This window comes from Hyperoodon ampullatus, assembly GCF_949752795.1.
Source record: "Hyperoodon ampullatus genome assembly, chromosome: 5".
Lineage (NCBI taxonomy): Eukaryota > Metazoa > Chordata > Mammalia > Artiodactyla > Ziphiidae > Hyperoodon > Hyperoodon ampullatus.
The window spans coordinates 138,513,022-138,540,302 of NC_136918.1; the positions used below are offsets into that span (position 1 = coordinate 138,513,022).

A 27,281-nucleotide genomic window follows, 5' to 3' on the forward strand; every position below is an offset into this window, starting at 1 on the left:
ATTCATATTAGTACATATATGTTCGTTTTTTTTTTAAAGGCTGCAGGTTGCACCATTGTGAAAAATGGGGAGAAAAAGAACATTTATATATATTTACTTGTATATGCATGAAATAACTTTGGTAGAAATGACAAGGAATCGAGAGCTTTTAGCTGCCCCATAGGAGAGGACCTTGATGGACAAAGGAGGGCAGACGCATCCATTCTGGAACTCATGAATTTTAAACCATCTGCACTGATGTTAACTGGTAACATAATAAATCAAGTTTAAAATAAGATCAATCCCAGGCTGGGTGACCTCGAAGTGTAAAAATGTACAAAGTTCTAAGCCCCTTAAATGCTGACGACCCAAGGGCACAGTGGTCTTCCTCAGGAAAAGATCTAAAGTTTGTACGCTAGAAAGTCACATTCTCCGGATCACCTCTTACTTTGGACTTGAACAAAACTGCTAGGGAAGTAAAAGTCTCCGAGTTAATGCCTCAGCCACTCTCTCTCTAATATTTTCCTTTCTGATGGTCCCAAGCAGCGTGAGGAGCCTCGACAGCCATCGCTGTCCCCAGGAGTCCTCTGAGTCTCTGAACAAGTCCTTCCTTCTTAACATTTCAGCGATACTCTTAGAACCGCCTGGGATTCTTATACCACATCGGCCAAGAGATCCTGTACCCCAAGCGTGAGTTGCCCTTTCATTTACAGACAGTGAACCGAATGTGTTAAGCAGTTCACTAACATAAAAAAAACCACAAGGTGAATCACTGTGCTGGGTGGGAAAACACCAGTGGACTTTTGATTGTTGGAAGACTCTCGTCCTTCTTGGTGGCACTGAGAGACCCATTTTGGTTGCAAAAGGGAAATCAGACCCATTGAAGAGATTTCAACTTCTTAGGTGTCCCCATCTCCATTTTTCTGTAAAACAACTGTTTTCCATCGTGTTTTAAAACAGAATAAACAATCACCAGATATTTCTCCACATATTAAGTAATGGGCCAATATTGTGTGGTGTTTACTAAGGTTCTAGAAAGGAGAATTTTGAAGAGATGCATCATCTCCAATCTATCATTAAGACCAAAACAATGCTGTTGAGCAACCCCATTCCTAGATTTTACTCAAATGAAATCGAAGATTTTGTTCACACAAAAACCTGTACGCAAATATTTCTTGTAACTTCACTCATCATCACCCAAGTGTCCTTCAGCGGGCGAATGGAGGAACAGTGGTACATCCATGAAAGAGAAGACAACTCAGCAATAAAAAGGAACAAACTACAGACACACACGGCAACTTGAATGAGTCTCAAAGGCATTATGCTAAGCAGTAAGGCCAGATTCAAAAGGCTGCGTGTCGTACAACTGTATTTATGTCACATATGTGACTTTCTGCAAAAGGCCAACCATAGGGATTAAAACCACATCAGTGCTTGCCCGAGGCTGGGGCGCGTGTGGGGGAAGAGGCTGCGTACAGAGGACATGAGGGGATTTGGGGGAGTGCCGGAACTGTTCCATATCTTGACTGTGATGGCGGCTAAGGTCTCGGAGAAACTTGCAGTAAAAAGAGCAATCTATTGTATGTGATATACGTCAATTGAGAAACTCACAAAGATAATCAAGTATAGAAAGAAACACAGGTATCCTACCTTGTTGACAACAGGGTCACATTCTTAAAGTGATTAATATTTAAGTAAAAATCAAGCAGTTCATTAGCAATGAAACTGTAACAAAATACTGAGATACTAATTTGTGTGGCTTATATACACTTACTGCCAAAACAGTAGAAATAATATAATCTCAGTCAACATGTATTTTTGGCATGCGTACCATGCATCAGATACCATTCTAGGCACCAGGGACAGGGCAGTGAACAAGAGGTAAAGCCCTTGTTCTCAGTGGGCTTACATTTCAGTACTGCATTCTGATGGTGTACTAATATGGTAAAACAAAGCAGGTTTCTTCTAGGTCAGTATAGTACAAGTATAGGTCTAAATACTCAGTAAAATGGGCTGACAAAAATCACAGCTATTGTCCGATGGAGCCATCTCTGAAATTTCTAGTTCTGAAATTTTCTTGAGAGTCTGGAAAAGAAACCTGAGCCCGTGAATAAAAGTTTAGATGAAAGGGGCAAAATGAGATTGCCAATACTAGTCAGAAAAGTAAAAATTAATAAGAGTAAGTAAATACGAGGTCTTCAGCGCAGGAATATTAAAATCGAATCTTGGCGTGCTGCGTGGTTTCAGGGGTTAGATACTACATATTAGCAAAATTATGAGTTAATACAGATGACTAGATTTCAGATTTCAATAACATTAAAACCCACAGAAACTTTATAGTGTTGATACTCGTTTGGCATTATTGGCCTGAGTGAATGCAAAGACTCCAGACTATAAACCCAAGAGTTTAAGAGAGCTCTGACCGCAGAGGCGTCTGGGAGATGGCCTCATTACAGGCCAAAGTAATGACCATGGAATACAGGCAGATGGCCAAAGAAAATGCTCTGAGTAGCCAGCCCAACACTTACATAACGAACCACCACCACCAAACTGAATACCAGTCAGAGGGAACTCAAGTACGAGTGAGACCGACAGTGCATCACCCAAATCCAAGGCACAGGCAAACTCCAGGAACAGAGAGCGAGAGGTGAGCCCTGCAGCAAACTAGGCCACGCCAAGGGCTGCTGAAAGCAGGAGCTCACAGAAGAGCTCAGGGCAGTCACGTGCTGCCCAGCACGGGTGCAGCCTCCCTGCTTCAGACGGGCCCGGCAGCTCCCAGGGCCCGGGGCCACCGTTCCATCCCACAGCAGAGGCTGGGAATGTGCAGCGTTGGTCCTGGGAAACGCACACGGAGCAGTGAAGAGGAGACAGGATATTACTCCTCATGCGACAATCCCTCCTATTACCTGAATGTTCTCAGCAAGTTAAAAAAACTTTTTAAATGTACAAAACAAATATAAACTCTTTTGAAATACCCAAAACAAATGGACACTATGATATCTTTTTTTAATTTTAAAAAAGTTTTTTTCCTGATTATTACTGAAGAGGGGAATTTCGGCCCATCTGCCCCTAACTTTTCCACTGACGGGACTTGTGCTCCTTTCCCAAAGGTTATGATTTGCATTTTACAGTAGTGGTCTTAAACGATCTCTTCTGATGAAACAAAGGAAGGGCCAGTTTTTGGCTGACGTCATGCCTAGTGTGTGACAGGAAGACTGTAAGCCTAAGTAAGACTGTCATCATGGTGGGACAGGGTAGTGAGGATTAACGGAACCCAGTCGTCACTGGAAAGCATGCGTGCCAATGTCAGACAACACAAGAACCTGCCAACCGCTGGGAGGTCGGCTGGTGGAACCCTTCCAGTTCCTCAGGGGCAAGCTCTGTCTGGGCATCAGAAATCCAAGGTCAGAACAGATTAATTAGGTACAGGCTCCCATCAAGAGTTAAAGGCTACCTACAATCTCACACTACCCTTCCCAGGATGAGTTTAAACACCAGGGAGAACAGTGCAGGACAGACTCCATCAGCTTCTGCTGGGTCTACTGGCCCAAGAACCCCAGGTGAGCAGGTTTCAAGGAGGAAACTGGCAGAAGCCTAACCAAGGATGGTCAGTCCACGGGTAACCTTGGTTCTCATGGATGGTGGGTCTATGATCTGTATGGAGTTAGAAGGCTACCTTTTTTTGACTTAAATCCTCCAGTAAATAAAAGCAAAATGTTTTAAGCCTGGTTGTACGCACTGTTATATCAGAAAGTTAACAGAGCCTGTAAGTTCTGGCATAAAACAAAATAAAATGGGATGATATGAAAAAACTTCAACCTTGTTGGCTCTGGCTAGTCATTACATCCTACAACTAGTAGTTAGTTTCAGTTAGTTCCAGATGTGTGCAGATGCCTCAGCAGCCACTTTGGGATTTGAGGAAGAGTCAGGGAGGGCAGCGTGGGGGGATCACTTCAAATTAAAAAGTTCTGCTTTTATCTGCTTATAAAATGAACTATTTTAATGGATATTATATTTATTAAAATTAATATATCAGAATGCTAATTGATAAGACTTCATTTAATAAAAGAGTCTCATTGCTTAGAATTGCAGCAGGGAGGAGTGCAATCGTTATTCTAAACAGTGTTGTTCATTTTCTTGAGCTGTTTATGAGGAAACATTCACTGTAGTTTGTGAGATGAAGGGTAAGATATAGTTTCCATCACCTTTAGAAAGGCTCCATTTCTCTGAGCCTGAATCTTCTCCTGCCTGCAAGTGAGAGAGTAGACTGTCGCTTCAAAACAGACAATAAAAGACAAAGGAAATCCTTGTAAAAAAATTTTTACTGAAATATAGTTAATTTACAATATCGTGTTAGTTTCAGGTGTACAGCAAAGTGATTCACTTACACACATATATATTCTTTTTTTTACATTCTCTTCCATTATAGGTTATTACAAGATATTGAGTATGGTTCCCTGTGCTACACAATAGGTCCTTGTTGGTTATCTGTTTTACATATAGTAGTGTGTATATTTTAATCCCAAACTCCTAATTTATCCCTCCACTCCTCCCCTTTGGTAACCATAAGTTTGTTTTCTATGTCTATGAGTCTATTTCTGTTTTGGAAATAAGTTCCTTTGTATCATGTTTAGATTCCACATATAAGCAATATCATATGGTATTTGTCTTTGCCTGGCTTACTTCACTTAGTATGATAATCTCTAGGTCCATCCATGTTGCTGCAAATGGCCTTACTTCACTCTTTTTTATGGCTGAGTAATATTCCATTGTGTGTGTGTATCTCATATCTTCTTTATCCATTCACCTGTTGATGGACGCTTAGGTTGCTTCCATGACCTGGCAATTGTAAATAATGCTACAATGAACATGGCGTGCAGGTGTCTTTCTGAATTATGTTTTTCTCTGGATATACACCCAGGATTGGGATTGCAGGATCATACGGTAGCTCTGTTTTCAGTTTTTTAAGGAACCTCTATACTGTTCTCCATAGTGGCTATACCAGTTTACATTCCCACCAACAGTGTAGGACGGTTCCTTTTTCTCCACACGCCCTCCAGCATTTGTAGACTTTTTCATGATGGCCATTCTGACTGGTGTGAGGTGGTACCTCACTGTAGTTTTGATGTGCATTTCTCTAATAACTAGCAATGTTGAGCATCTTTTCATGTGCCTTTTGGCCACCTGGTCTTCTTTGGAGAAATGTCTTTTTAGATCTCCTGCCCATTTTTTGATTGGGCTGTTTGTTTTTCTGATATTGAGCTGTATGAGCTGCTTGTATACTTTGGAGATTAATCCCTTGTCAGTTGCATCATTTGCAAATATTTTCTCCCATTCTGTAGGTTGTCTTTTTATTTATGGTTTCTTTTGCTGTACAAAAGCTTTTAAGTTTAATTAGGTCCCATTTATTTTTGTTTTTATTTCCATTACTCTAGGAGATGGATCCAAAAAGATACTGTTGCGATTTATGTCAGACAGTGTTCTGCCTATGTTTTCCTCTAGGAGTTTTATAGTAGCCGGTCTTACATTTAGGTCTTCAATCCATTTTGAGTTTATTTTTGTATATAGTGTTAGGGAATGTTCTAGTTTCATTCTCTTACATGTAGCTTTCCAGTTTTCCCAACACCTCTTAATGAAGAGACTGTGTTTCTTTATTGTATGTTCTTGCCTTCTTTGTCATAGAGTAATTTTTTAAAATAAATTTTTTATTTATTTTTGGCTGTGTTGGGTCTTCGTTGCTGCACGCAGGCTTTCTCTAGTTGCGGCGAGTGGGGGTTACTCTTTGTTGTGGTGTGCGGGCTTCTCAACGCAGTGGCTTCTCTTGTTGTGAAGCATGCGCTCTAGGCACGCGGGCTTCAGTAGCTGTGGCACGTGGGCTCAGTAGTTGTGGCTCGTGGGCTCCAAAGCACAGGCTCAGTAGTTGTGGCGCATGGGCTTGGCTGCTCTGTAGCATGTGGGATCTTCCTGGTCCAGGGCTCAAACCCATGTCCCCTGCATTGGCAGGTGGATTCTTAACCACTGCACCACCAGGGAAGCCCTGTCGTAGATTCATTGACCATAGGTGCGTGGGTTTATTTCTGGGCTTCCTATCCTGTTCCATTGATCTATATTTCTGTTTTTGTGCCAGTACCATACTGTTTTGATTACTGTAGCTTTGTAGCATAGTCAAAGGCAGGGAGCCTGATTCCTCTAGCTCTTGTTTTTCTTTCTCAAGATTGCTTTGGCTATTCAGGGTCTTTTGCGTTTCCACAGAAGCTTTAAAAATTTTTGTTCTATTTCTGTGAAAAATGCCATTGGTAGTTTGACAGAAATTGCACTGAATCTGTAGATTGCTTTAGGTAGTATGGTCATTTTGACAATATTGATTCTTCCAATCCAAGAACATGGTATATCTTCCCACCTGTTCCTTTCATCTTCAATTTCTTTCTTCAGCATCTTATAGTTTTTGGAGTACAGGTCTTTTGCTTCCTTAGGTAGTTTTTTTCCTAGGTATTTTATTGTTTTTGATGGAATGGTAAATGGGATTGTTTCCTTAATTTCTCTTTATGAACTTTCATTGTTAATGTATAGAAATACAGCAGATTTCTGTGTGTTAATTTTGCATCCTGCAACTTTACTGAATTCATTGATGAGCTCAAGTAGTTTTCTGGTAGTGTCTTTATGATTTTCTGTGTTTAGTTATCATGTCATCTGCAAACAGTGACAGTTTTACTTCTTTTCCTATTTGGATTCCTTTTATTTCTTTTCCTTCTGATTGCTGTGGCTAGGACTTCCAAAACTATCTTGAATAAAAGTGGAGAAAGTGGACATCCTTGTCTTGTTCCTGATCTTAGAGGACACATTTTCAGCTTTTCACCAGTAAGTATGATGTTAGCTGTGCTTTATCATATACGGCCTTTATTACGTTGAGGTAGGTTCCTTCTATGCCTGTTTTCTGGGGAGTTTTTGAATTTTATCAAAAGCTTTTTCTCCATCTATTGATATGATCATATGGTTTTTATTCTTCAGTTTGTTAATGTGGTGTATCACAGTGATTGGTTTGTGGATACTGAAAAATCCTTGCATCCCTGGGATAAATCCCAATTGATCATGGTGTCTGATCCTTTTAATGTATTGTTGGATTCGGTTTGCTAGTATTTTGTTGAGGATTTTGCGTCTATGTTCATCAGCGATACTGGCCTGTAATTTTCTTTTTTGTATGGTACCTTTATCTGGTTTTGGTATCAGGGTGATGGTGGACTCACAGAATAAGTTTGGAAGTGTTTCTTCCTCTGCAATTTTTTGGAATCGTTTCAGAAGGATAAGTGTTAACTCTTCTCTACACGTTTGCTAGAATTCTCCTGTGAAGCCATCTGGTCCTGGACTTTTGGTTTTGGGAGTTTTTAAATCACAGATTCAATTTCAGTACTTGTAATTGGTCTGTTCATATTTTCTATTTCTTCCTGGTTCAGTCTTGGGAAACTGTACCTTTCTAAGTAATGAATAAAGCAATCTTTTAAAGAGCTGTTCACCATATAAATGTGCTCAGAAAGTCCTGTGTGCAAGCAGAGGACAATACTTGAAATTGATAGGCATTCTTCACTTCACAAAAGTATTTTTTAAAAATTTTACCTTTACTTGCTTCTGCCTATATGGAAAAGTATCTGAAAAGAGCCAGGACCCCAAGGCCAGAGAGCAACAGTGTACAGCTAGCTAGGTCTACCGCCCCACGCAGGGATTCAGACAGGCCTGAAGCAAGTCACTGCATGAACTGACCTCTCCCTAAGCCCTCCATCCAAACAGGCCAAAGTTTATTTCTGAGCTTTGGAACGTTGTGCTTTTCTTGTTGGCATAATACCATCCGTTGTTGATTTGCTAATAATGCTCTTCTGCAACAGTCTGGGCTTCATGTGCTCACTGGGAGGGGAAGCAGGTCAGCCCACCTGGCCGATGGCTAACGAGTAAGTCTGTTCTCCCAACAGAAGTTGAAGCCTAGGACCCTAACTGGGGGAGGGGTGGTGTCACAGATTTGTCTGGTAAATGAAGTGCATTTACAGGTAACAACTGCCGATTAAAATCTTTGAATGAAATGAAGACATATTCAGAGCTAGGGGGTTAAAAATTCCCAAAGTGGAGCTGAGATGAAAAAGGAAAGCAAATAGAAAACTGGCTTCAACTTACAACTTTTCTGGAACCTGCCTGTGCTAAGAGGGCAGATGACAAGCCAAGAGGCCTGGAGAGCACACGGGGGCAGAGGTGCAGGGAGAGTGGTGGGAGTCAGAGGGGGCCAAGGATGGGCGTCAGGGAGGATATCAGAGAGTCTGGTTGGCTGAGCCCAGAGGATGGTGGGGAGGGAGAGGGCGCAGGTTTTAGAGTCGCAGGACCAGGGAGGGGGAGGTAAGCAGGACAGTAGCAATTAAGCTCCTGGCAGGTTGAGAGCGGGGACCCTCTCTAAGGAGGGTCACCTAGACTGGACACCTGTAGAAGAGAGCAGCTGGGCTCTGCCAACTCAGGCTGGGGCAGCAGTGGGGAGGGGGTCAGAGAGGGGGAATGATGGGAGAAGACGGGTGCTGCTGACTCTCCAGCCTGCGAGCAGCACAGCTAGGAGTTCAGCACTGGGGGCCAATCACTGCAGGAGTGGCTGGTGTCAAAGACTGCAGGTTTCGGGCCATGGAGAGGGCACTGCTGGCTGCACAGGCTGAACCCAGGATCACACAAGGCCAGGAGGTCTGGACTGTGGTCTCGGCATCAAGAGGAAGGCGGAGGAAAACCCAACCACCCTGCAAGAGTCAGAGCAGCCGGCGGGGGGAGGGGAGTGTCAAGGGTGTCCCTGACATGCTGAGACTTGTCCCGAGTCTAGACATGGACACGCCCACAGGGGCCAGGCAGGCGTCACTAATGCTCAGGCCAGGACAGAATCTGTTGCAACAAACACCAAACGGAGAACTAACCAGCACTCTGACTGCATCCCAGGGTTCAAACGGCATTGGACAACTCTGAAAATACTTCTCATGCATTATATAAGGGTTGGGCTATGACTGAGGGGACAAGCCTTTTCAGGAGTATTAGATAATTAGTGAGAAAAAACACCCACTTAAGGTTCAGATGACTGCGTTCCTTAATGGGTTCATACCTCCCACAAAGTTATTTTGAGATCCCTCCTAGCTCAAAGATCTACCCTAAGAATTTGCACCAGCATTCAACTATAACTGACCGTTCACGTATCAAGAATCCAGCAGAACAAAGCAGAACAGTTAGGCTTCTTTTTTTCATACCATTCTAGCCGTGCAATTTTTCTTCATAATAATGAACTGGCATATAAAGGATTTTTCCACTTTAAACTTTTCTTTTTTTAAACAAGAAACTACATGAAAGCCAAACAAGACAAAACGCAAACCTAGAAATTCTTGTGGTAACAGTAATCAGCCCACCATACATAAATCCTTTATCACTGTAACCTGGCTATGCTGGACAGTAAATCTCGCGTTTATATTTTTCACAACCATAATATATAACAGTGTCATTTTCATGAGTACATGTGCCAGGATTTCAGAAGGTAAAACATTCTGAATTTATAAAAACAAATGAACTATATTTACATTGCAAAAAGATTTACCGTAGGTCTCTTTTAGCCAATAAGCTCTAGTACATTGAAAATATAATGCAACTTAGAATGCATTTGAGTCAAACTTTTGGTTCAAGAACACATCTACTGCACCAAGCAAAGAAGTACATAACAAAGCCCAAGCCACATCCAGCTTGCAGTGCCCAAAATGCTGTAATCTCTATATGCTCTGCCGGGTCCCTGGCCTCCATTCTCCAAGTTCACCATGGGGAGACGTCCAGCAATCTGTACAGCATCTGATAAGCCCTTACTGTTTGTAAGGTGCACCATTTGTAAGGTGCATGAATGACATGATTAACATCAAGGCAGACAGAGCAATTCTAAGTGCAAACTGAGATCGTGGAAAAGCGTAAGGATACCACCACCTACCATTTGACCCCTACTTCAGGTCAAACCTATAGTAAATGTCTTGAAACTTTCTCTCATTTAATTCTCACAACAAAGCCTCTGACCAGGTATCAGCCCCATCCTCCGGATGAGAATTAAGACCTGGAGAAGGCACACAGAGTTCCAGGCTTGGGAATAAAAAGACGTGATTTCAAACATTCACTCTTACATCAATGCCCTTGACACGTCGCTGAATTCTCTGAGCCTCAGTCTTCTCACGCATAAAATGGGAGAGAAATGCCATCTCTTCAGTATTTGTGAGCATTAAAGCAGTCTGTGTATTGGAAAGGGCTGTACTGGTACCATGTTATCATAAAACAGTATCAGTTAAGTGTTCTCTTCCTCAAAATTTCCAGGAATTTTTCCTGGAAATACAGAAGTAGGGAATTTTTTTCACATTCCTGATTGCTCTGTATCATATATGGGGCTTTGAAAACACAAATTAACTTTCTGGATTCAATGAGTCATCTCAGGGAGAAGCTGGCATTGCTCAAGCTCTGAGGAAGGTCTCCTGTCTCTGAGCTGTGCAAATTGTGACAAAGACTCTGGGGAATCAAATTCTGGACAATTTTCTATTTCTGAGTTAGAAGATAACCATAACCATATATACAGGAATTCTGAAGTCCCTGTTCCCACATTTATTTGAACCATTCTCTTATGAATGACCTTCCTAGGGACTTCCCTGGTGGCGCAGTGGTTAAGAATCTGCCTGCGAATGCAGGGGACACGGGTTCGAGCCCTGGCCCAGGAAGATCCCACATGCCATGGAGCAACTAAGCCCGTGTGCCACAACTGCTGAGCCTGTGCTCTAGAGCCCATGAGCCACAACTACTGAGCCCGTGTGCCACAACTACTGAGCCCATGTGCCACAACTACTGAAGCCTGCACGCCTAAAGCCCATGCCCCACAGCAAGAGAAGCCACCGCAATGAGACGCCCGTGCACTGCAACGAAGAGTAGCCACCACTCACCGCAACTAGGGAAAGGCCACGTGCAGCAATGAAGACCCAACACAGCCAAAAATAAATAAATAAATTTATTTTTTAAAAAAGAATGACCTCCCTAAAGCACATACAAGTAATGGGGGGGGTGTCATGTGTAGCTGTGGGGATACATCAAAATAAGAATCTTAACAGCATCTGTCTAAAAAGTTATGTATAGAATATTATTTATAATTACAAAGCAAACTCTGTACTATACCTATAAGACAACACTTTTCCTTTTCTGATCAATGCATTCATAAAACTATTAGTCTTATGAATTTTGCTTAAAGTCCATGTTTTACGGCTTCAACTATCATTCAATAAAGTTTCTGAGCACTTACCAAGTGGCAGGTACTGAAAGGCCTAGGAATACAAATATAAACAAATTATTTTAGTTAGGCCGACTCAGAGAACAAATTAATTACAACAGAAGTTAATCAGTGCGATGACTGCAGTATATATAAAGTATGTTGGTAACCCATTATAGATTACTACTAAATTATACAAAACAATCCCGTGTTAGTCTTTCTTTTCTCTGACCACTGGAATTTCCTGGCATTCTTTTTCATCACAACCTCACTTTCTGGTTAAAGTTACTCTTCTCATAAGGACTTCTCTAAAATTTAAATATTAAATTTGGGAATTACTATAAGCCTCTAGTGAGAGTTTTTATAACAGAAATTAGAAGACACACTTCTAAGCAACTCATATGTCAAAGAAAAAGATCATAATGGAAATTAGAAGAAATTTAAGTTGACAAACATAAAAATACTACAAATCAAATATTGAGGGACAGGGCAGAGGAGCTTTTTTTTGGGGTCTTCCCACATCCCCACAGAACGTCAGGCTGCTAAACCATGAAGCCGCAACACCATCTTTTGGAACAGCACCTTCTGCCAGCATCTACACAGTGATTCGACTTCTTCCAATCTCTCCCTCTCTCCTGGTCCCCTGCTCCTTTCCTCTAGGACCTGGGTGGGGTTTCAAGGGCGTCTGCTTTACAATAATTCACCAACCTATTAAAAACAAAAACTTATGGGATGCAACTAAAGTTGTACTTAGAGAAAAGTGTCTGCATTTTAAAAAGATGACTACAGGGGTTTCCCTGGTGGCGCAGTGGTTGAGAATCTGCCTGCTGATGCAGGGGACACGGGTTCGTGCCCCGGTCCGGGAAGATCCCACATGCCGTGGAGCGGCTGGGCCCGTGAGCCATGGCCGCTGAGCCTGTGCGTCCGGAGCCTGTGCTCCACAACGGGAGAGGCCACAACAGTGAGAGGACTGTGTACCGCAAAAAAATAAATTAATTAAAAAAAAATAAAAAGATGACTACAATTTAGTAAGCTAAACAGCCAATTTATGAAGTTAAAAAACGAAAACAGGGACTTCCCTGGTGGTCCAGTGGTTAGGACTCTGCGTTTCCACTGCAAGGGGCATGCATTCGATCCCTGGTCAGGGAACTAAGACCCTGCATGCTGCCAGGCTTGGTCAAAACAAAAAAACAAACAAACAAAAAACACAGGAGAAGAGCAGAATAAACCCAAGGCAAAGAAAATAAATATTCTGGGAAGAGAATATAGCAAAGTCACTTAAAAAAAAAAAAAAAAATCACTGTCAAGTGGAGGAGGGGCATGAAGGAACGGAAGGGAAGGCAGCCAGTGCTTTCCCTGTCCACTTAGGCACCGGGGAGCCTCTTGGGCTCCCGGGCCTAAGCCTCTGCCCTGGGAGCCTCCCTCCTGTCGGGCAGAACCTGAGCCCCGCCCCTGCACCCCTAGCCAGGGCCGCACCCCTACACGCGGAGACCCCCTCTGAGACCCCCTCCAAAGCTCGGGGCCTAAACCCCACCCACACACCCCCACCAGGGCCCCACCTCCAAACTCTGGAAGCCCACACCCCAGAGGCCTTGCTTCCCACAGGCTCCCTCTCTCCTTCCCTAAGCAGGCCCTAAGCAGAGTCCCCGCCCCACGCTCGAATGTCACGCCCCCCCCACCCCGGCCTAGGCCCCGTCCCAACTTGAACCCTGCCCCTGCCTAAGCTCCACACCACCCCACCTCCCGGCGCCTAAACTTTGCCCCCATAGCCAAAGCTTTTTTTTTTCCTTTCTTTTCTTTTGTCCTCTTTTAGATCAGGGTTCTGTTTTACCTTGTTAATTCACTGTTGTTGATTCTTTTATATTTTTATTCTTTCTACTAAATCTTTTATTTTTCTAAGTTTATTTTATTCTTTATACTTTGTTAGTGATCTATCTCCTTTTGGCTTGCTCCACCCCCCCTTTTTTTTTCTTTTTTCTGCTGTGGTTTTATTTTACCTTGTTGCAGTTGATTCAACTATAGTTTTACTTTTCCTAATATACTTTTTATCTTTCTAATTTTATTTTGTTCTTTATTCTTTGATATCATACTGCTCCTTTTATCCTTTCTTTCTTTCTTTCTTTCTTTTTTTTTTAACCACTCCACGAAGCTTGCAGGATCTTGGTTCCCAGGTCAGAGGTCAGGCCTGAGCTCTGAGTCCAGTGGTGGGAGCTCTGAGTCCAAACCACTGAACAAACAGAGAACCTCAGACCCCAGAGAATATCAATTGGAAAAAGGCCTCCTGGAAGTCCTCATCTCAGCACCAAGACCCAGCTCTATCTAACTGCCTGCAAACTCCAGTGCTGGACGTCTCAGGCCAAACAACCAGTAAGACAAGAATACAGCACCACCCATCAAAAAAAAAAAGAAACGACAAAAGTATGTTAAAGACGAAGGAGCAAGGTAAAAACCTTCAAGACCAAATAAATGAAGACAAAATAGGCAACCTACCTGAAAAAGAACTCAGAGTAATGATAGTAAAGATGATGCAAAATCTTGGAAACAGAATGGAGAAAATACAAAAAACATTTAACAAGGATCTAGAAGAAAGAAAGCGCAAACAGTGATGAACAACACAACTACTGAAATTAAAAATACTCTAGAAGGAATCAATAACAGAATAACTGAGGCAGAAGAACGGATAAGTGACCTGGAAGATAAAATAGTGGAAATAACTGCCAGGAAGCAGAATAAAGAAAAAAGAATGAAAAGAATTGACGACAGTCTCAGAAACCTCTGGGACAACATTAAACACACCAACATTCGAATTATAGGGGTCCCAGAAAAAGAAGAAAAAAAAAAGAGTCTGAGAAAATATTTGAAGAGATTATAGTCAAAAACTTCCCTAACATGGGAAATGAAATAGTCAAGTCCAGGAAGCACAGAGAGTACCATACAGGATAAACCCAAAGAGAAACACACCGAGACACAAATTAATCAAACTATCAAAAATTAAATACAAAGAAAAACATTAAAAGCAGCCAGGGAAAAGCAACAAATAACATACAAGGGAATCCCCATAAGGTTAACAGCTGATTTTTCAGCAGAAACTCTGCAAGCAAGATGGGAGTGGCAGGACATATTTAAAGTGATGAAAGGGGAAAATCTACAACCAAGATTACTCTACCCAGCAAGGATCTCATTCAGATTCGATAGAGAAATTAAAACCTTTACAGATAAGCAAAAGTTAAGAGAATTCAGCACCACCAAACCAGCTTTACAACAAATGCTAAAGAAACTTCTCTAGGCAAGAAACAAAAGAGAAGGAAAAGGCCTACAAAAACAAACATAGAACAATTAAGAAAATGGTAATAGGAACATACATATCGATAATTACCTTAAATGTAAATGGATTAAATGCTCCAATCAAAAGACACAGACTGGCTGAATGGATACAAAAACAAGACCTGTACATATGCTGTCTACCAGAGACCCACTTCAGACCTAGTGACACATACAGACTGAATGTGAGGGGATGGAAAAAGATATTCCATGCAAATGGAAATCAAAAGAAAGCTGGAGTAGCAATTCTCATAGCAGACAAAATAGACTTTAAAATAAAGACTATTACATGAGACAAAGAAGGACGCTACATTATGATCAAGGGATCAATCCAAGAAGAAGATATAACAATTGTAAATACTTATGCACCCAACATAGGAGCACCTCAATACATAAGACAAATGCTAACGGCCATAAAAGGGGAAATCAACAGTAACACAATCAGAGTAGGGGACTTTAACACCCCACTGTCAACAATGGACAGATCATCCAAAATCAAAATAATTAAGGAAACACAAGCTTTAAATGATACATTAAACAAGATGGACTTAATTGATATTTTTAGGACATTCCATCCAAAAACAACAGAATACACTTTCTTTTCAAATGCTCATGGAACATTCTCCAAGATAGATCATATCTTGGGTCACAAATCAAGCCTTGGTAAATTTAAGAAAATTGAAATTGTATCAAGTATCTTTTCTGACCACAACAATGAGACTAGATATCAATTACAGGAAAAAGTCTGTAAAAAATACGAACACGTGGAAGCTAAACAATATGCTACTAAATAACCAAGAGATCACTGAAGAAATCAAAGAGGAAATCAAAAAACACCTAGAAACAAATGACAATGAACACACTACAACCCAAAACCTGTGGGACGCAGCAAAAGCAGTTCTAAGAGGGAAGCTTATAGCAATACAATCCTACCTCAAGAAACGAGAAAAGGGCTTCCCTGGTGGCGCAGTGGTTGAGAGTCCGCCTGCCGATGCAGGGGACACGGGTTCGTGCCCCAGTCCGGGAAGATCCCACATGCCGCACGGAGCGGCTAGGCCCGTGAGCCATGGCCGCTGAGCCTGCGCGTCCGGAGCCTGTGCTTTGCGACGAGAGAGGCCACAGCAGTGAGAGGCCTGCGTACCGCAAAAAAAAAAAAAAAAAGAAACGAGAAACATCTCAAATAAACAACCTAAACTTACACCGAAAGCAATTAGAGAAAGAAGAATTAAAAAAACCCCAAAGTTAGCAGAAGGAAAGAAACCATAAAGATCAGATCAGAAATAAATGAAAAAGAAATGAAAAGAACAATAACAAAGATCAATAAAACTAAAAGCTGGTTCTTTGAGAAGATAAACAAAATTGATAAACCATTAGCCAGACTCGTCAAGAGAAAAAGGGAGAAGACTCAAATCAATAGAATTAGAAATGAAAAAGGAGAAGTAACAACTGACACTGCAGAAATACAAAAGATTATGAGAGATTACTACAAGCAACTCTATGCCAATAAAATGGACAACCTGGAAAAAATGGACAAATTCTTAGAAAAGCACAGTCTTCCAAGACTGAACCAGGAAGAAATAGAAAGTATGAACAGACCAGTCACAAGCACTGAAATTGAAACTGTGGTTAAAAATCTTCCAACAAACAAAAGCCCAGGACCAGATGGCTTCACAGGCGAGTTCTATCAAACATTTAGAGAAGAGCTAACACCTATCCTTCTCAAACTCTTCCAAAATATAGCAGAGGGAGAAACACTCCCAAACTCATTCTATGAGGGACCATCACCCTGATACTAAAACCAGACAAAGATGTCACAAACAAGGAAAACTACAGGCCAATATCTCTGATGAACACAGATGCAAAAATCCTCAACAAAATACTAGCAAACAGAATCCAACAGTACATTAAAAGGATCATACACCATAATCAAGTGGGGTTTATCCTAGGAATGCAAGGATTCTTCAATATATGCAAATCAATGTGATACACCATATTAACAAGTTGAAGCATAAAAACCACAGGATAATCTCAATAGATGCAGAAAGACTTTTGACAAAATTCAACACCCATTTATGATAAAAGCTCTCCAGAAAGTAGGCATAGAGGGAACCTATCTCAACATAATAAAGGCCATATATGACAAACCCACAGCTAACATCATTCTCAATGGTGAAAAACTGAAACCACTCCCTCTAAGATCAGGAACAAGACAAGGTTGCCCACTCTCCCCACTATTATTCAACACAGGTTTGGAAGTTTTAGCCACAGCAATGAGAGAAGAAAAAGAAATAAAAGGAATCCAAATCAGAAAAGAAGAAGTAAAACTGTCACTGTTTGCAGATGACATGACACTATACATAGAGAATCCTAAAGATGCTACCAGAAAACTACTAGAGCTAATCAATGAATCTGGTAGAGTAGCAGGATACAAAATTAATGCACAGAAATCTCCTGCATTCCTATATACTGATGAAAAATCTGAAAGAGAAATTAAGGAAACACTCCCATTTACCACTGCAACAAAAAAGAATAAAATACCTAGGAATAAACCTACCTAAGGAGACAGAAGACCTGTATGCAGAACTATTGATGAACTAAGACACTGATGAAAGAAATTAAAGATGATACAAACAGATAGAGAGATAAACTATGTTCTTGGATTGGAAGAATCAACACTGTGAAAATGACTATACTACCTAAAGCAATCTACAGATTCAATGCAATCCCTATCAAACTACCAATGGCATTTTTCACAGAACTAGAAGAAAAAATTTCACAATTTGTATGAAAACACAAAAGACCCCAAACAGCCAAAACAATCTTGAAAAAGAAAAACGGAGCTGGAGGAATCAGGCTCCTGTACTTCAGACTACACTACAAAGCTACAGTAATCAAGACAGTATGGTACTGGCACAAAAACAGACATATAGATCAATGGAACAGGATAGAAAGCCCAGAGATAAACCCACGCACAGATGGTCACCTTATCTTTGATAAAAGAGGCAAAAGTATACAATGGAGAAAAGACAGCCTCTTCAATAAGCGGTGCTGGGAAAACTGGAAAGCTACATGTAAAAGAATGAAATTAGAACACTTCCTAACACCATACACAAAAATAAACTGAAAATGGATTAAAGACCTAAAGGTAAAGCCAAACACTATCAAACTCTTAGAGGAAAACATAGGCAGAACACTCTATGACATAAATCACAGCAAGATCCTTTTTGACTCACCTCCTAGAGAAATGGAAATAAAAACAAAAATAAACAAATGGGACCTAATGAAACTGAAAAGCTTTTGCACAGCAAAGGAAACCATAAACAGGACAAAAAGACAACCCTCAGAATGGGAGAAAATATTTGCAAATGAAGCAACCGACAAAGGATTAATCTCCAAAATTTACAAGCAACTCATGCAGCTCAATAACAAAAAAACAAACAGCCCAATCCAAAAATGGGCAGAAGACCTAAACAGACATTTCTCCAAATAAGATATACAGATTGTCAATAAACACATGAAAGAATGTTCAACATCATTAATCATTAGAGAAATGCAAATCAAAACTACAATGAGATATCATCTGACACCGGTCAGAATGGCCATCATCAAAAAATCTAGAAACAATAAATGCTGGAGAGGGTGTGGAGAAAAGGGAACCCTCTCGCACTGCTGGTGGGAATGTGAACTGGTACAGCCACTATGGAGAACAGTATGGAGGTTCCTTTAAAAACTAAAAATAGGGGCTTCCCTGGTGGCGCAGTGGTTGAGAGTCCGCCTGCCGATGGAGGCCACACGGGTTCATGCCCTGGTCTGGGAAGATCCCACATGCCGCGGAGAGGCTGGGACGTGAGCCATGGCCACTGAGTCTGCGCATCCGGAGCCTGTCCTCCACAACAGGAGAGGCCACAACAGTGAGAGGCCCGCGTATGGGAAAAAAAAAAAAAAAAAAAACCAAAACTAAAAATAGAACTACCATACAACCCAGCAATCCTACTACTGGGCATATACACTGAGAAAACCATAATTCAAAAAGAGTCATATAGGACTTCCCTGGTGGCACAATGGTTAAGAATCTGCCTGCTAATGTAGGGGAGATGGGTTCGAGCCCAGGTACAGGAAGATCCCACATGCCGTGGAGCAACTAAGCCCGTGTGCCAGAACTACTAAGCCTGCTCTCTAGAGCCCGAGTGCCACAACGACTGAGCCCACGTGCCACAACTACTGAAGCCTGCGCGCCTAGAGCCCGTGCTCCGTAAAAAGAGAAGCCACCACAATGAGAAGCCTGCGCACCACAACGAAGAGTAGCCTCCGCTCGCTTTAACTAGAGAAAGCTCGCGTGCAGCAACGAAGACCCAATGCAGCTGAAAATAAATAAATAAATAAATTTATATAATTAAAGAAGAGTCATGTACCACAATGTTCATTGTAGCTCTATTTACAATAGCCAGGACATGGAAGCAACCTAAGTGTCCATCTACAGATGAATGGACAAAGAAGATGTGGCACATACATACAATGGAATATTCCTCAGCCATAAAAAGAAATGAAATTGAGTTATTTGTAGCGAGGTGGATGGACCTACAGACTGTCATACAGAGTAAAGTAAGTCAGAAAGAGAAAAACAAACACCGTATGCTAACACATATATATGGAATCTAAAAGAAAATGGTTCTCATGAACCTAGGGGCAGGACAGGAATAAAGACGCAGACGTAGAGAATGGACTTGAGGACACGGGGAGGGGGAAGGGTAAGCTGGGACGAAGTGAGAAAGTAGCACTGACATATATACACTACGAAATGTAAAACAGATAGCTAGTGGGAAGCAGCTGCATGGCACAGGGAGATCAGCTCGGTGCTTTGTGACCACCTAGAAGGGTGGGATAGGGAGGGTGGGAAGGAGATTCAAGAGGAAGGGGATATGGGGATATATGCATACGTATGGCTGATTCACTTTGTTACACAGCAGAAACTAACACAACACTGTAAAGCAATTATACTCCAATAAAGATGTAAAAAAAAAAATCATTAAAACAAATCACTGTCAAACGAGAAGAGCATGAGCAGCAGTGAAAGGTGGGGAGATGGAGTGAAAGACGCCGTTCACTGGACTCACTGCCCCACAAATGTCTGCCAGCTCCTGCCCACTGTGCTCGCACCGTCTGTTCCTTCTGATGGAAACACACAGTGCCAGGTGGGGAGGGAGACCCCGGCCCCGCACACAGCTTTCAGAAGTAGGCTGGAGCATCACTGCCTCAGTGAAGCTCCAGAAGGGCCCTCTCCCCGCCCCCAAACGACTACACCTTCCTCTGAGCTCCCTCACACACCAGAGATGCACCCATTCCAGCACAAGTACGTTAGCACCTTTTGTTTTCTCTTTACCTACTTCTCTCCAGACCTGTAAGGAGATTCACAGACACTGGTTGAATAAATCTGTTGTTTTTGTTTTGTTTTGTTTTTTTACCGGTACGCAGGCCTTGCACTGTTGTGGCCTCTCCCGTTGCGGAGCACAGGCTCCGGACACTCAGACTCAGTGGCTATGGCTCACGGGCCTAGCCGCTCTGTGGCATGTGGGATCTTCCCGGACCGGGGCACAAACCCATGTCCCCTGTGTCGGCAGGCGGACTCTCAACCACTGCGCCGCCAGGGAAGACCAATAAATAAATAAATAAATCTGTTTTGATTCAGTAACAGTCTGAAAAGAATGAGTTGATGAAGATGTGGTGATACGGAAAGGTATCCAAGATAAGGATATACCGTTCAGCAAAAAGAACAAGTTTTGTGTATGTCTGCGTGCGTGTCTGCGTACGTGTGCAACTATTACTCATAGGAAATGTCTGGAATAGTACATAAACTGTCAGCGGATACGTCCAGGGACAGAAAAAGTGGTCTGAAAGAGGAAGAACTTGACTTTTCACTTTCCAGCCTTCTGTAAAATGTTATGTTTATATTTTTAAAAATTATCCAGGGCCTCCCTGGTGGCGCAGTGGTTGAGAGTCCGCCTGCCGATGCAGGGGATACGGGTTCGTGCCCCGGTCTGGGAGGATCCCATATGCCGCGGAGCGGCTGGGCCCGTGAGCCATGGCTGCTGAGCCTGCGCATCCGGAGCCTGTGCTCCGCAACGGGAGAGGCCACAACAGTGAGAGGCCCGCATACCACAAAAAAAAAAAAAAAAAAAAAAAAAAAAAAAAAAAAAATTATCCAACTGTGATTTTTTTAAAAAACACCACCACTTTGAATGAGCGGCTTTTTCTAGGAAAAACCCAAATGACAATTTTAAACCCAAGAATAACTTAGGTTCTCTGGTGTCCACAGAATCAAAACCATTTTCAAATGCTTCCACAACAACTAAGATACTGAAAATCACAGGAACAGACTTGGCTGCACATGCTCCGAGGAGTCGTCACAGCAGCTTTTTAACTGAAATATTACAATGCTATTCACAGCACTCCTAGGAAACTAATAACTACTATTCCTACGTAAAAAGCTCCTCCATTTTGCACAAAAATGGGTGCTCTTAGGGAGGAGGCGTAATAAGAGTGTTGGCTGGACACACTCTGCAATCTGATGACCTGCACTGGAATCCAGGCTGTCATTAGCTGGGTGATCTGGGGCAAATTCCTTAACTTGTCTAGGCCTCAGTTTCCTCATTAGTAAAATGGGAGTGATGCTGCCAGGCTCACAAAACCCTACACCAGTGTTTCCCGAGTCCCTCAGGTGGAACATAAGACTGTCGTTAAATGGACAAACATGTTTCACTTGAATGACAAGCACTTAAAACCCGAGAACACAGGTGGCAGCCACCTCGAGCAAACCAGGACAATTACAGGTGCTGTGCTCTGGCAGGCGCATGGATGAGTCCTATTTATAGCAACCGAATCTTTACCAATACTGTTGAGCTGTACTGAGAAAACTGAAAATTTGTATTTATTAGTCCCACCTGCCGCCAGCTAAGAGTCGAGAGGGTGAGAAAGACAGGACCCCCCTTGTACAACCATGGTGCAAACTGGGCTTGAGACACGCGCTGTCTGTGGGCACTGAGACCTCGGAGGGTCCTTCTCCCTGGGGCTCTGAGAGCAGCCCTGACAGTGCTGGTTGCCTCCTCTGCCCATCCTTAACCACAGATGACGGAGTCCATCCAACACGAGTCACAGCACGCGTTTCCAGGTGTATATTTTTGTCCAGTGATTAGATTTATTCATTTAACAACTTTTTTTGGCTTTAAAAAATATACAGTTGACCCTTGGACAACATGCGTTTAAACTGTGTGGGCCCACGGTGGATTTTTTTCAATAAATATATTGGAAAAAGTTTTTGAGATTTGTGACAATTTGAAAAAACTCACAAGAAAAACCATATAGCCTAGAAACATGGAAAAAATTAAGAAAAAGTTAGTTATGTCACGAATGTGACATCGGTGTATAGGCTAGGCTACCACAAAGCAATCATACTGCTGCTTATTCATTATCAGGGCATGAATTGTTACATCTGTAAATAAATGTGAATTTATTTTTCACATTATCTCTTGATTTTTGATGTCTAGCGTTAGTAATACATATAGCATCTACAGTGTTTTGTATCATATAAGACAATATTGATGTAGGTACTGACAGACGAGTCACCTTGTAAAGAGACAAACTATGGTATTGAAAAATACAGTACAATGCTCTGTAAATGTATTTTTTCTTCCTTACAATTTTCTAAATAACATTTCCTTTTCTCTAGCTTACTTCATTGTAAGCATACAGTATATGATACATATAACACACAAAATATGTGTTAACAGTGTGTGTTATTGGTAAGGCTTCCGGTCAGCAGTAGTCTATTGGTAGTCAAGTTTGGGGGGAGTCAAAAGTGAAACATAGATTTTCGACTGCACGTGGGGTTGGCACCTCAAACCCTTGCATTGTTCAAGGGTCAACTGTACACAGCAACCCTCTATTTAGGAGAAGTTACACAGGGTTTTCTTTCACGATAGCCATATGAGGTCTCCTTTTAAAATGCATTTAGTGTAAAATACATTAAGTGTAAAAGTGAAGACTGGGAAATACTGTCATAAACCAACAGGTGCAGATTCTGTTCCTTATCCTGGCATGAAGGGATGTGCATCGGATGAGCAGAGCTAATACCCCCTCCCACCCTGCCACCCACAAGGACTGGTCCTGGCTGCGTTAAGACTTCCAGCTAGGTCAAATGGATGATTCCATCTCTTCAACTTTTTCAAATGTACTTTTCATTACTGATACCATATTTTAAACCACAGAAAACGTTTCAGCATCTCAGCTGCTATAACATCTCTGAATGGAATCTGCTAACTTCTGAATGAAAATAATAAGTATTAAAGTTAAGTGTACATATCGCCTGTCACTGCCTCCCCCAATTCTTACTTTGATATTTTCCAAGCTACAAAAAAGTTATGAGAATACAAAGTAGAGGAAAAATTGGAACTCTCACACACTGCTAGTGGAGTGTGAAGTTGTGCAGGTGCTTTGGAAAACAGTTTGGTAGGTCTTCAAAAAACTAAACATAAATTTACCATATCACCCAGCAAATCCACTCCTAGGTATATATCCAAGAGAAACGCAAACATATGTTCACACAGAAACTTGTACTAGAATGTTCATAGTAGCATTATTCATGATAGTCAAAAAGTGAAAACAACCCAAATGTCCATCAACAGATGAATGGATACATAAAATGTGACATATCCATACAACAGATTACTATTCAGCCATTAAAACAAATGAGGAACTGATACATGCTCCAACATGCATGACCGTTGAACACATTATGCTAAGTGAAAGAAGCCACTCACAAAAGGCCACACACTGTATGATCCCATATACATGAAATGTCCTAATTAGGCAAATCCACTGAGACAGAAAGTAGATCTGTGATTGCCAGGGGCTAAGAAGGAGAGGGAATTAGGAATGACTACTCTACTCATGGGTACAGGGTTTCTTTTGGGGGTGATAAAAATGTTCTAAAATTAGATGGTGGTGATGGTTGCACAACCCTGAATATATTACAACCACTGAATTGTACATTCGAAAAGGGTGAATTTTATGGTATTAGATCTCAATAAAGAATACAAAGTAGACCCATGTAACTTTCAACTAGAGTCACCAGTTGTTAATATTTTGGCACATTTGCTTTCTTTCTCCTCACATGTGCGCACACACACAATATGGCTGGACCATTTAAAATTTAGTTATTGTGACACTTCACTCCTAAGCACTTCAGCATGTGGAGTATTCTCCCACGTAACCAAAATATGAATATCACACTGGGGAAAATTAACACCAAAACAAAACTTGTATTTAACATATAGCCCATATTCAAATTTATCAAAAACTAGGTACTGTATTTGGTTTTCAAATCCCTTTCATCTCTTGAATCTAAAAAAATTCTTTTTAATGACACTAACATATTTGAAGAATCCAGGCCAATTACTGTACAGACTGTTTCTCAATATGAATATGCCTGTTTCCTTATGAACTGAGGGAAGTTAAGCATTTTTGGCAGGAAGGCTACATAGGTGAGTTGTATCCTTCTGTTTTCCATGCCAGAACCCTCTATTGTTATGCCAGAACATGTCAATCTCATTAGTGGTGACAGTGATGGAAAGGTGGTATTCATTGTTGGTCTTGGTTAGGATGGTGACTAGCAGATTCCTCCACTATAAAGGTAACTTTTCCTCCCTGTAATTAATAATCTGGAGATGACCAATTGAATGTGTAATATTAGGTTTCCGCAAATATCTTGCACCGAAAGGCTTTAGCGTCCCTTTTGAGACCTCCCTGCATTCACGTGACCAACCACTACTCTCAATTTTATTCCACAGAGTGTGAGAGCTGGCTGTGATTTCAACCCTGGCTGCACATCAGAATCACTGGTGTCTCTGGGTGTGAGACCCCAGTTAGCGTATTTTTAAATTCCCCTGAGTGATGGATTCTGATGTACAGCAAGGGTTGAGATTCCCCGACTTATAAGTAGAGGAACCTTGCATCCTCATCTGGTAAATAAGGAAACTGACGCCCTAAGAGGTTAAGTAGCTAGTGGCCTAAAACTTGTTAATGGCATAGTTAAGATTTTTTCTGACTTGCATTTTAATATGCTATTCCTTTTTTATGTTATTAAAACAACAAAACCAGAGAAATGAATCACTTTTGTATGGTGTTAAAGCTGAGCACGGCCTAGAGTGCGTATTTCTGCTTCCAAGGTTAATTCTGCCTTTCTGTCCTTAGACCTTTGCACTCAACTTATTAGTGAGGAACGGGGTGTTTGGTCATCAAGCTCCTCCCCCCTCAGTGCTCACGGAGACAGCTCAAGCCCTGGGGCCCAAGGCCGAGCTGGATGTTCAAGGGGCCCGACGGTTAGCGCTGCAGCCCTGGGGCCAGCCTCTCGGCCCTGCATGCCTCCCCAACCCTGGCGGCGACTCCGGCGGGGGCCGCTCTTAGAGCAGCCAGCCGCGCAAGCGAGACGCACCTGGCAGGGATGCACCTGGCTGGTCCGCTGGAGGTGCGCCTTGCCCCGCCCAGGAAAACCCTAGGAGACAACAGAACCTGCAGGCACATCCACTCCTACTTACCCCGGCGTGATAAACCTTGTTCGCTCTTTTAACCTTAATGTCCAGGGCGGTCCCCATCTCGAATACTCCGTTTCGGGAACCACTTCCTGCCGCGCGTGACCCAAGGGAAAAGAGAGCACCCCACCCCTCCGTCCGGGGTCCCGCCCTTTTCGTCTCTCCACCAGCAGTTGCGACACGTAACCCCGCGCCTGACGCCTGTTAGACTCCCCCACCTTCCTCCTTCCGGTGCAGGGGCGGGCCTTAGCGCTTGCCGAAGACTGTCAGTCTTCGCCCCGCCGGCCAGGAGGGGCAGGACAGGATTAACCCCACCTCTTCCGTAAAGATAGTCGTTAACACCGGAAATACCCTTCGTCTCGCCCGTTTACTAGAGGAAGGGGGAAACTCGGCTCTCCCGGCGTGCCCCGCGGCAGGGGGCGGTGCCAGGGATGCGTTGCGGGCGCAGCCAGTATGTACAGGCTGAGGCTCCCGTCAGGCTGTGCGGTGCAAAGAGGCGTTGCGCTGTTGAGTTGGCTTTAAGGCGGTGATAACTGGGGGCTGCCTTTCCTTCCAATCCCTTCCTCTCGTCATCTCTCGTTCTCCCTCGCTTTCTTTCGGGGGCTCTGAAGACGGAGGCCTTGTGTCCGCCCTCGGCTAGGCAGTTCTCCCTGCCCGTTACGAGGCCTCGCGCTCTCTGCCTGCAAAACGTGGATTGGCGGGTGGCTTGGCCGCCCCGCCCCCGCCGCCGGGCCGGGGGCCAAGGTCTCGGGGAGCGCGGGTGACCTCGCCCAGCCTCGCAGGGCCGCGGGGGCTTGTGGGTACTCCCCCGGCGCGCGCCCTGGAACGGGGTGTTGAATATTCATATTGGTGCGCAGAATGTGGGGAGGCGCGGCTCGCAGGCCATGGGTCCCGGCACTGCATGGAAATGAAAACCTCAAAGCAGAAACGGTCCTGCCTAATCTTTTTATTCCCAGCAAGAGCTGACTACACACAAGGAGTACATTGCTTTGTGGGAGGATTTCCTCCAGGCAGGGAAGCAGTACGGTGCTAGGCAACAATACTACGTTGATTGAAATAAAATCCCTTGTCAATGTTTTAAACAAGAACTTTTCTAATAAGCAGAGAGGTAAATTTTCATTGTTTTGGTAGCTGACTTAATACAGTGCTTTTTGTTTAAAATTCTTTGATTCTGCTATTTGTTTTTTTAAGTGCGTTACTTTTAGGATTACATGAGAATTTTTCCGTAAAACGGTATCTGAATTAGTATCACGAGTGCCTCTCTCTTGGGAATGTAAGGTACTTTACAGGACAACAGTGATGGTGCTGTAGCTACAATTGCTTTTGAAGGTTGATACATTGGTGTTTCCCAATATTCAGTTTTCAGCTCCTCTGTGCCCTCGGGGCTTCGTCTCGGTCTTGGATACCTTTCTGACAACTCAGACGCAGCAATTCTGAAACAGTTCATTAGGGACTTAATAATCACTGTCTAGTCTATTTGCAATTCAGGACGTGGATCCCTTTCCACCAGACTCACCCATCATTTCCAAATGGTAAAATGTCAATCTCAGTAGACAAAGCAGGGAAACAGGAAGAGAAACACCTTAAAAGGATCCACATTCCAGACTTGTTTGCTTCAGCAAACCTGCTTTATACTTATTTTGTAACAGAACATTTCTTGCTCGTTGAGGACAAGTGTGCTTATTTCACTCATCTAGGTTGTACACCGTCTTTCTGGAATGCTGGTGCACTGCAAAGAGCTTTAGTTCAGGCAGTTATCAGTGTAAACAGTTTGTTGGACCCTCTCCGTGTGATGGCTTCCAAACATAAGAACAGTCCATTTTTTCTCCGATCGCTGCTCTTTTGAATATTTTCTATCCCTTAACCACACCTTAGGTGATACTGTTCTGGTCAATTAAGTTACTAAAAATCAGACCCTGTCAGAGTGTTGATCTCGTGGCTTGAGTGGGATCCTAGATTCTTAGGGTGCTAAGGTACAAGTCATGGTTCTGGCTCTCAGACACTTCCTCAACATCCTCTTGAAGGCCTGGCTTCCGTGTTGAGGCAAGTTTCTCTTAACTGGCCACTGCTAGAGTTCTATCTTAGTTGATCCCTGCTTCTCTGGATAACTGGCTCTT

The 27,281-nt window shown here is 42.6% G+C and overlaps 1 protein-coding gene across 4 annotated transcripts in view; it reads right to left on the minus strand.

Moving 5' to 3' along the window:
• The window catches only part of VPS26C (VPS26 endosomal protein sorting factor C), a gene marked incomplete at its 5' end in the record, with an annotated part of 50,415 nt that extends 25,188 nt beyond the window's left edge, over positions 1–25,227 (minus strand). For all 4 annotated transcript variants that reach the window (XM_079705161.1, XM_079705160.1, XM_079705159.1 and 1 more), the window contains one exon: positions 25,171–25,227. In XM_079705161.1, coding sequence (XP_079561287.1) covers positions 25,171–25,227 — 57 coding nt within the window. The remainder of the gene's footprint in view (positions 1–25,170) is intronic.
• Between the last annotated feature and the right edge of the window lie 2,054 nt (positions 25,228–27,281).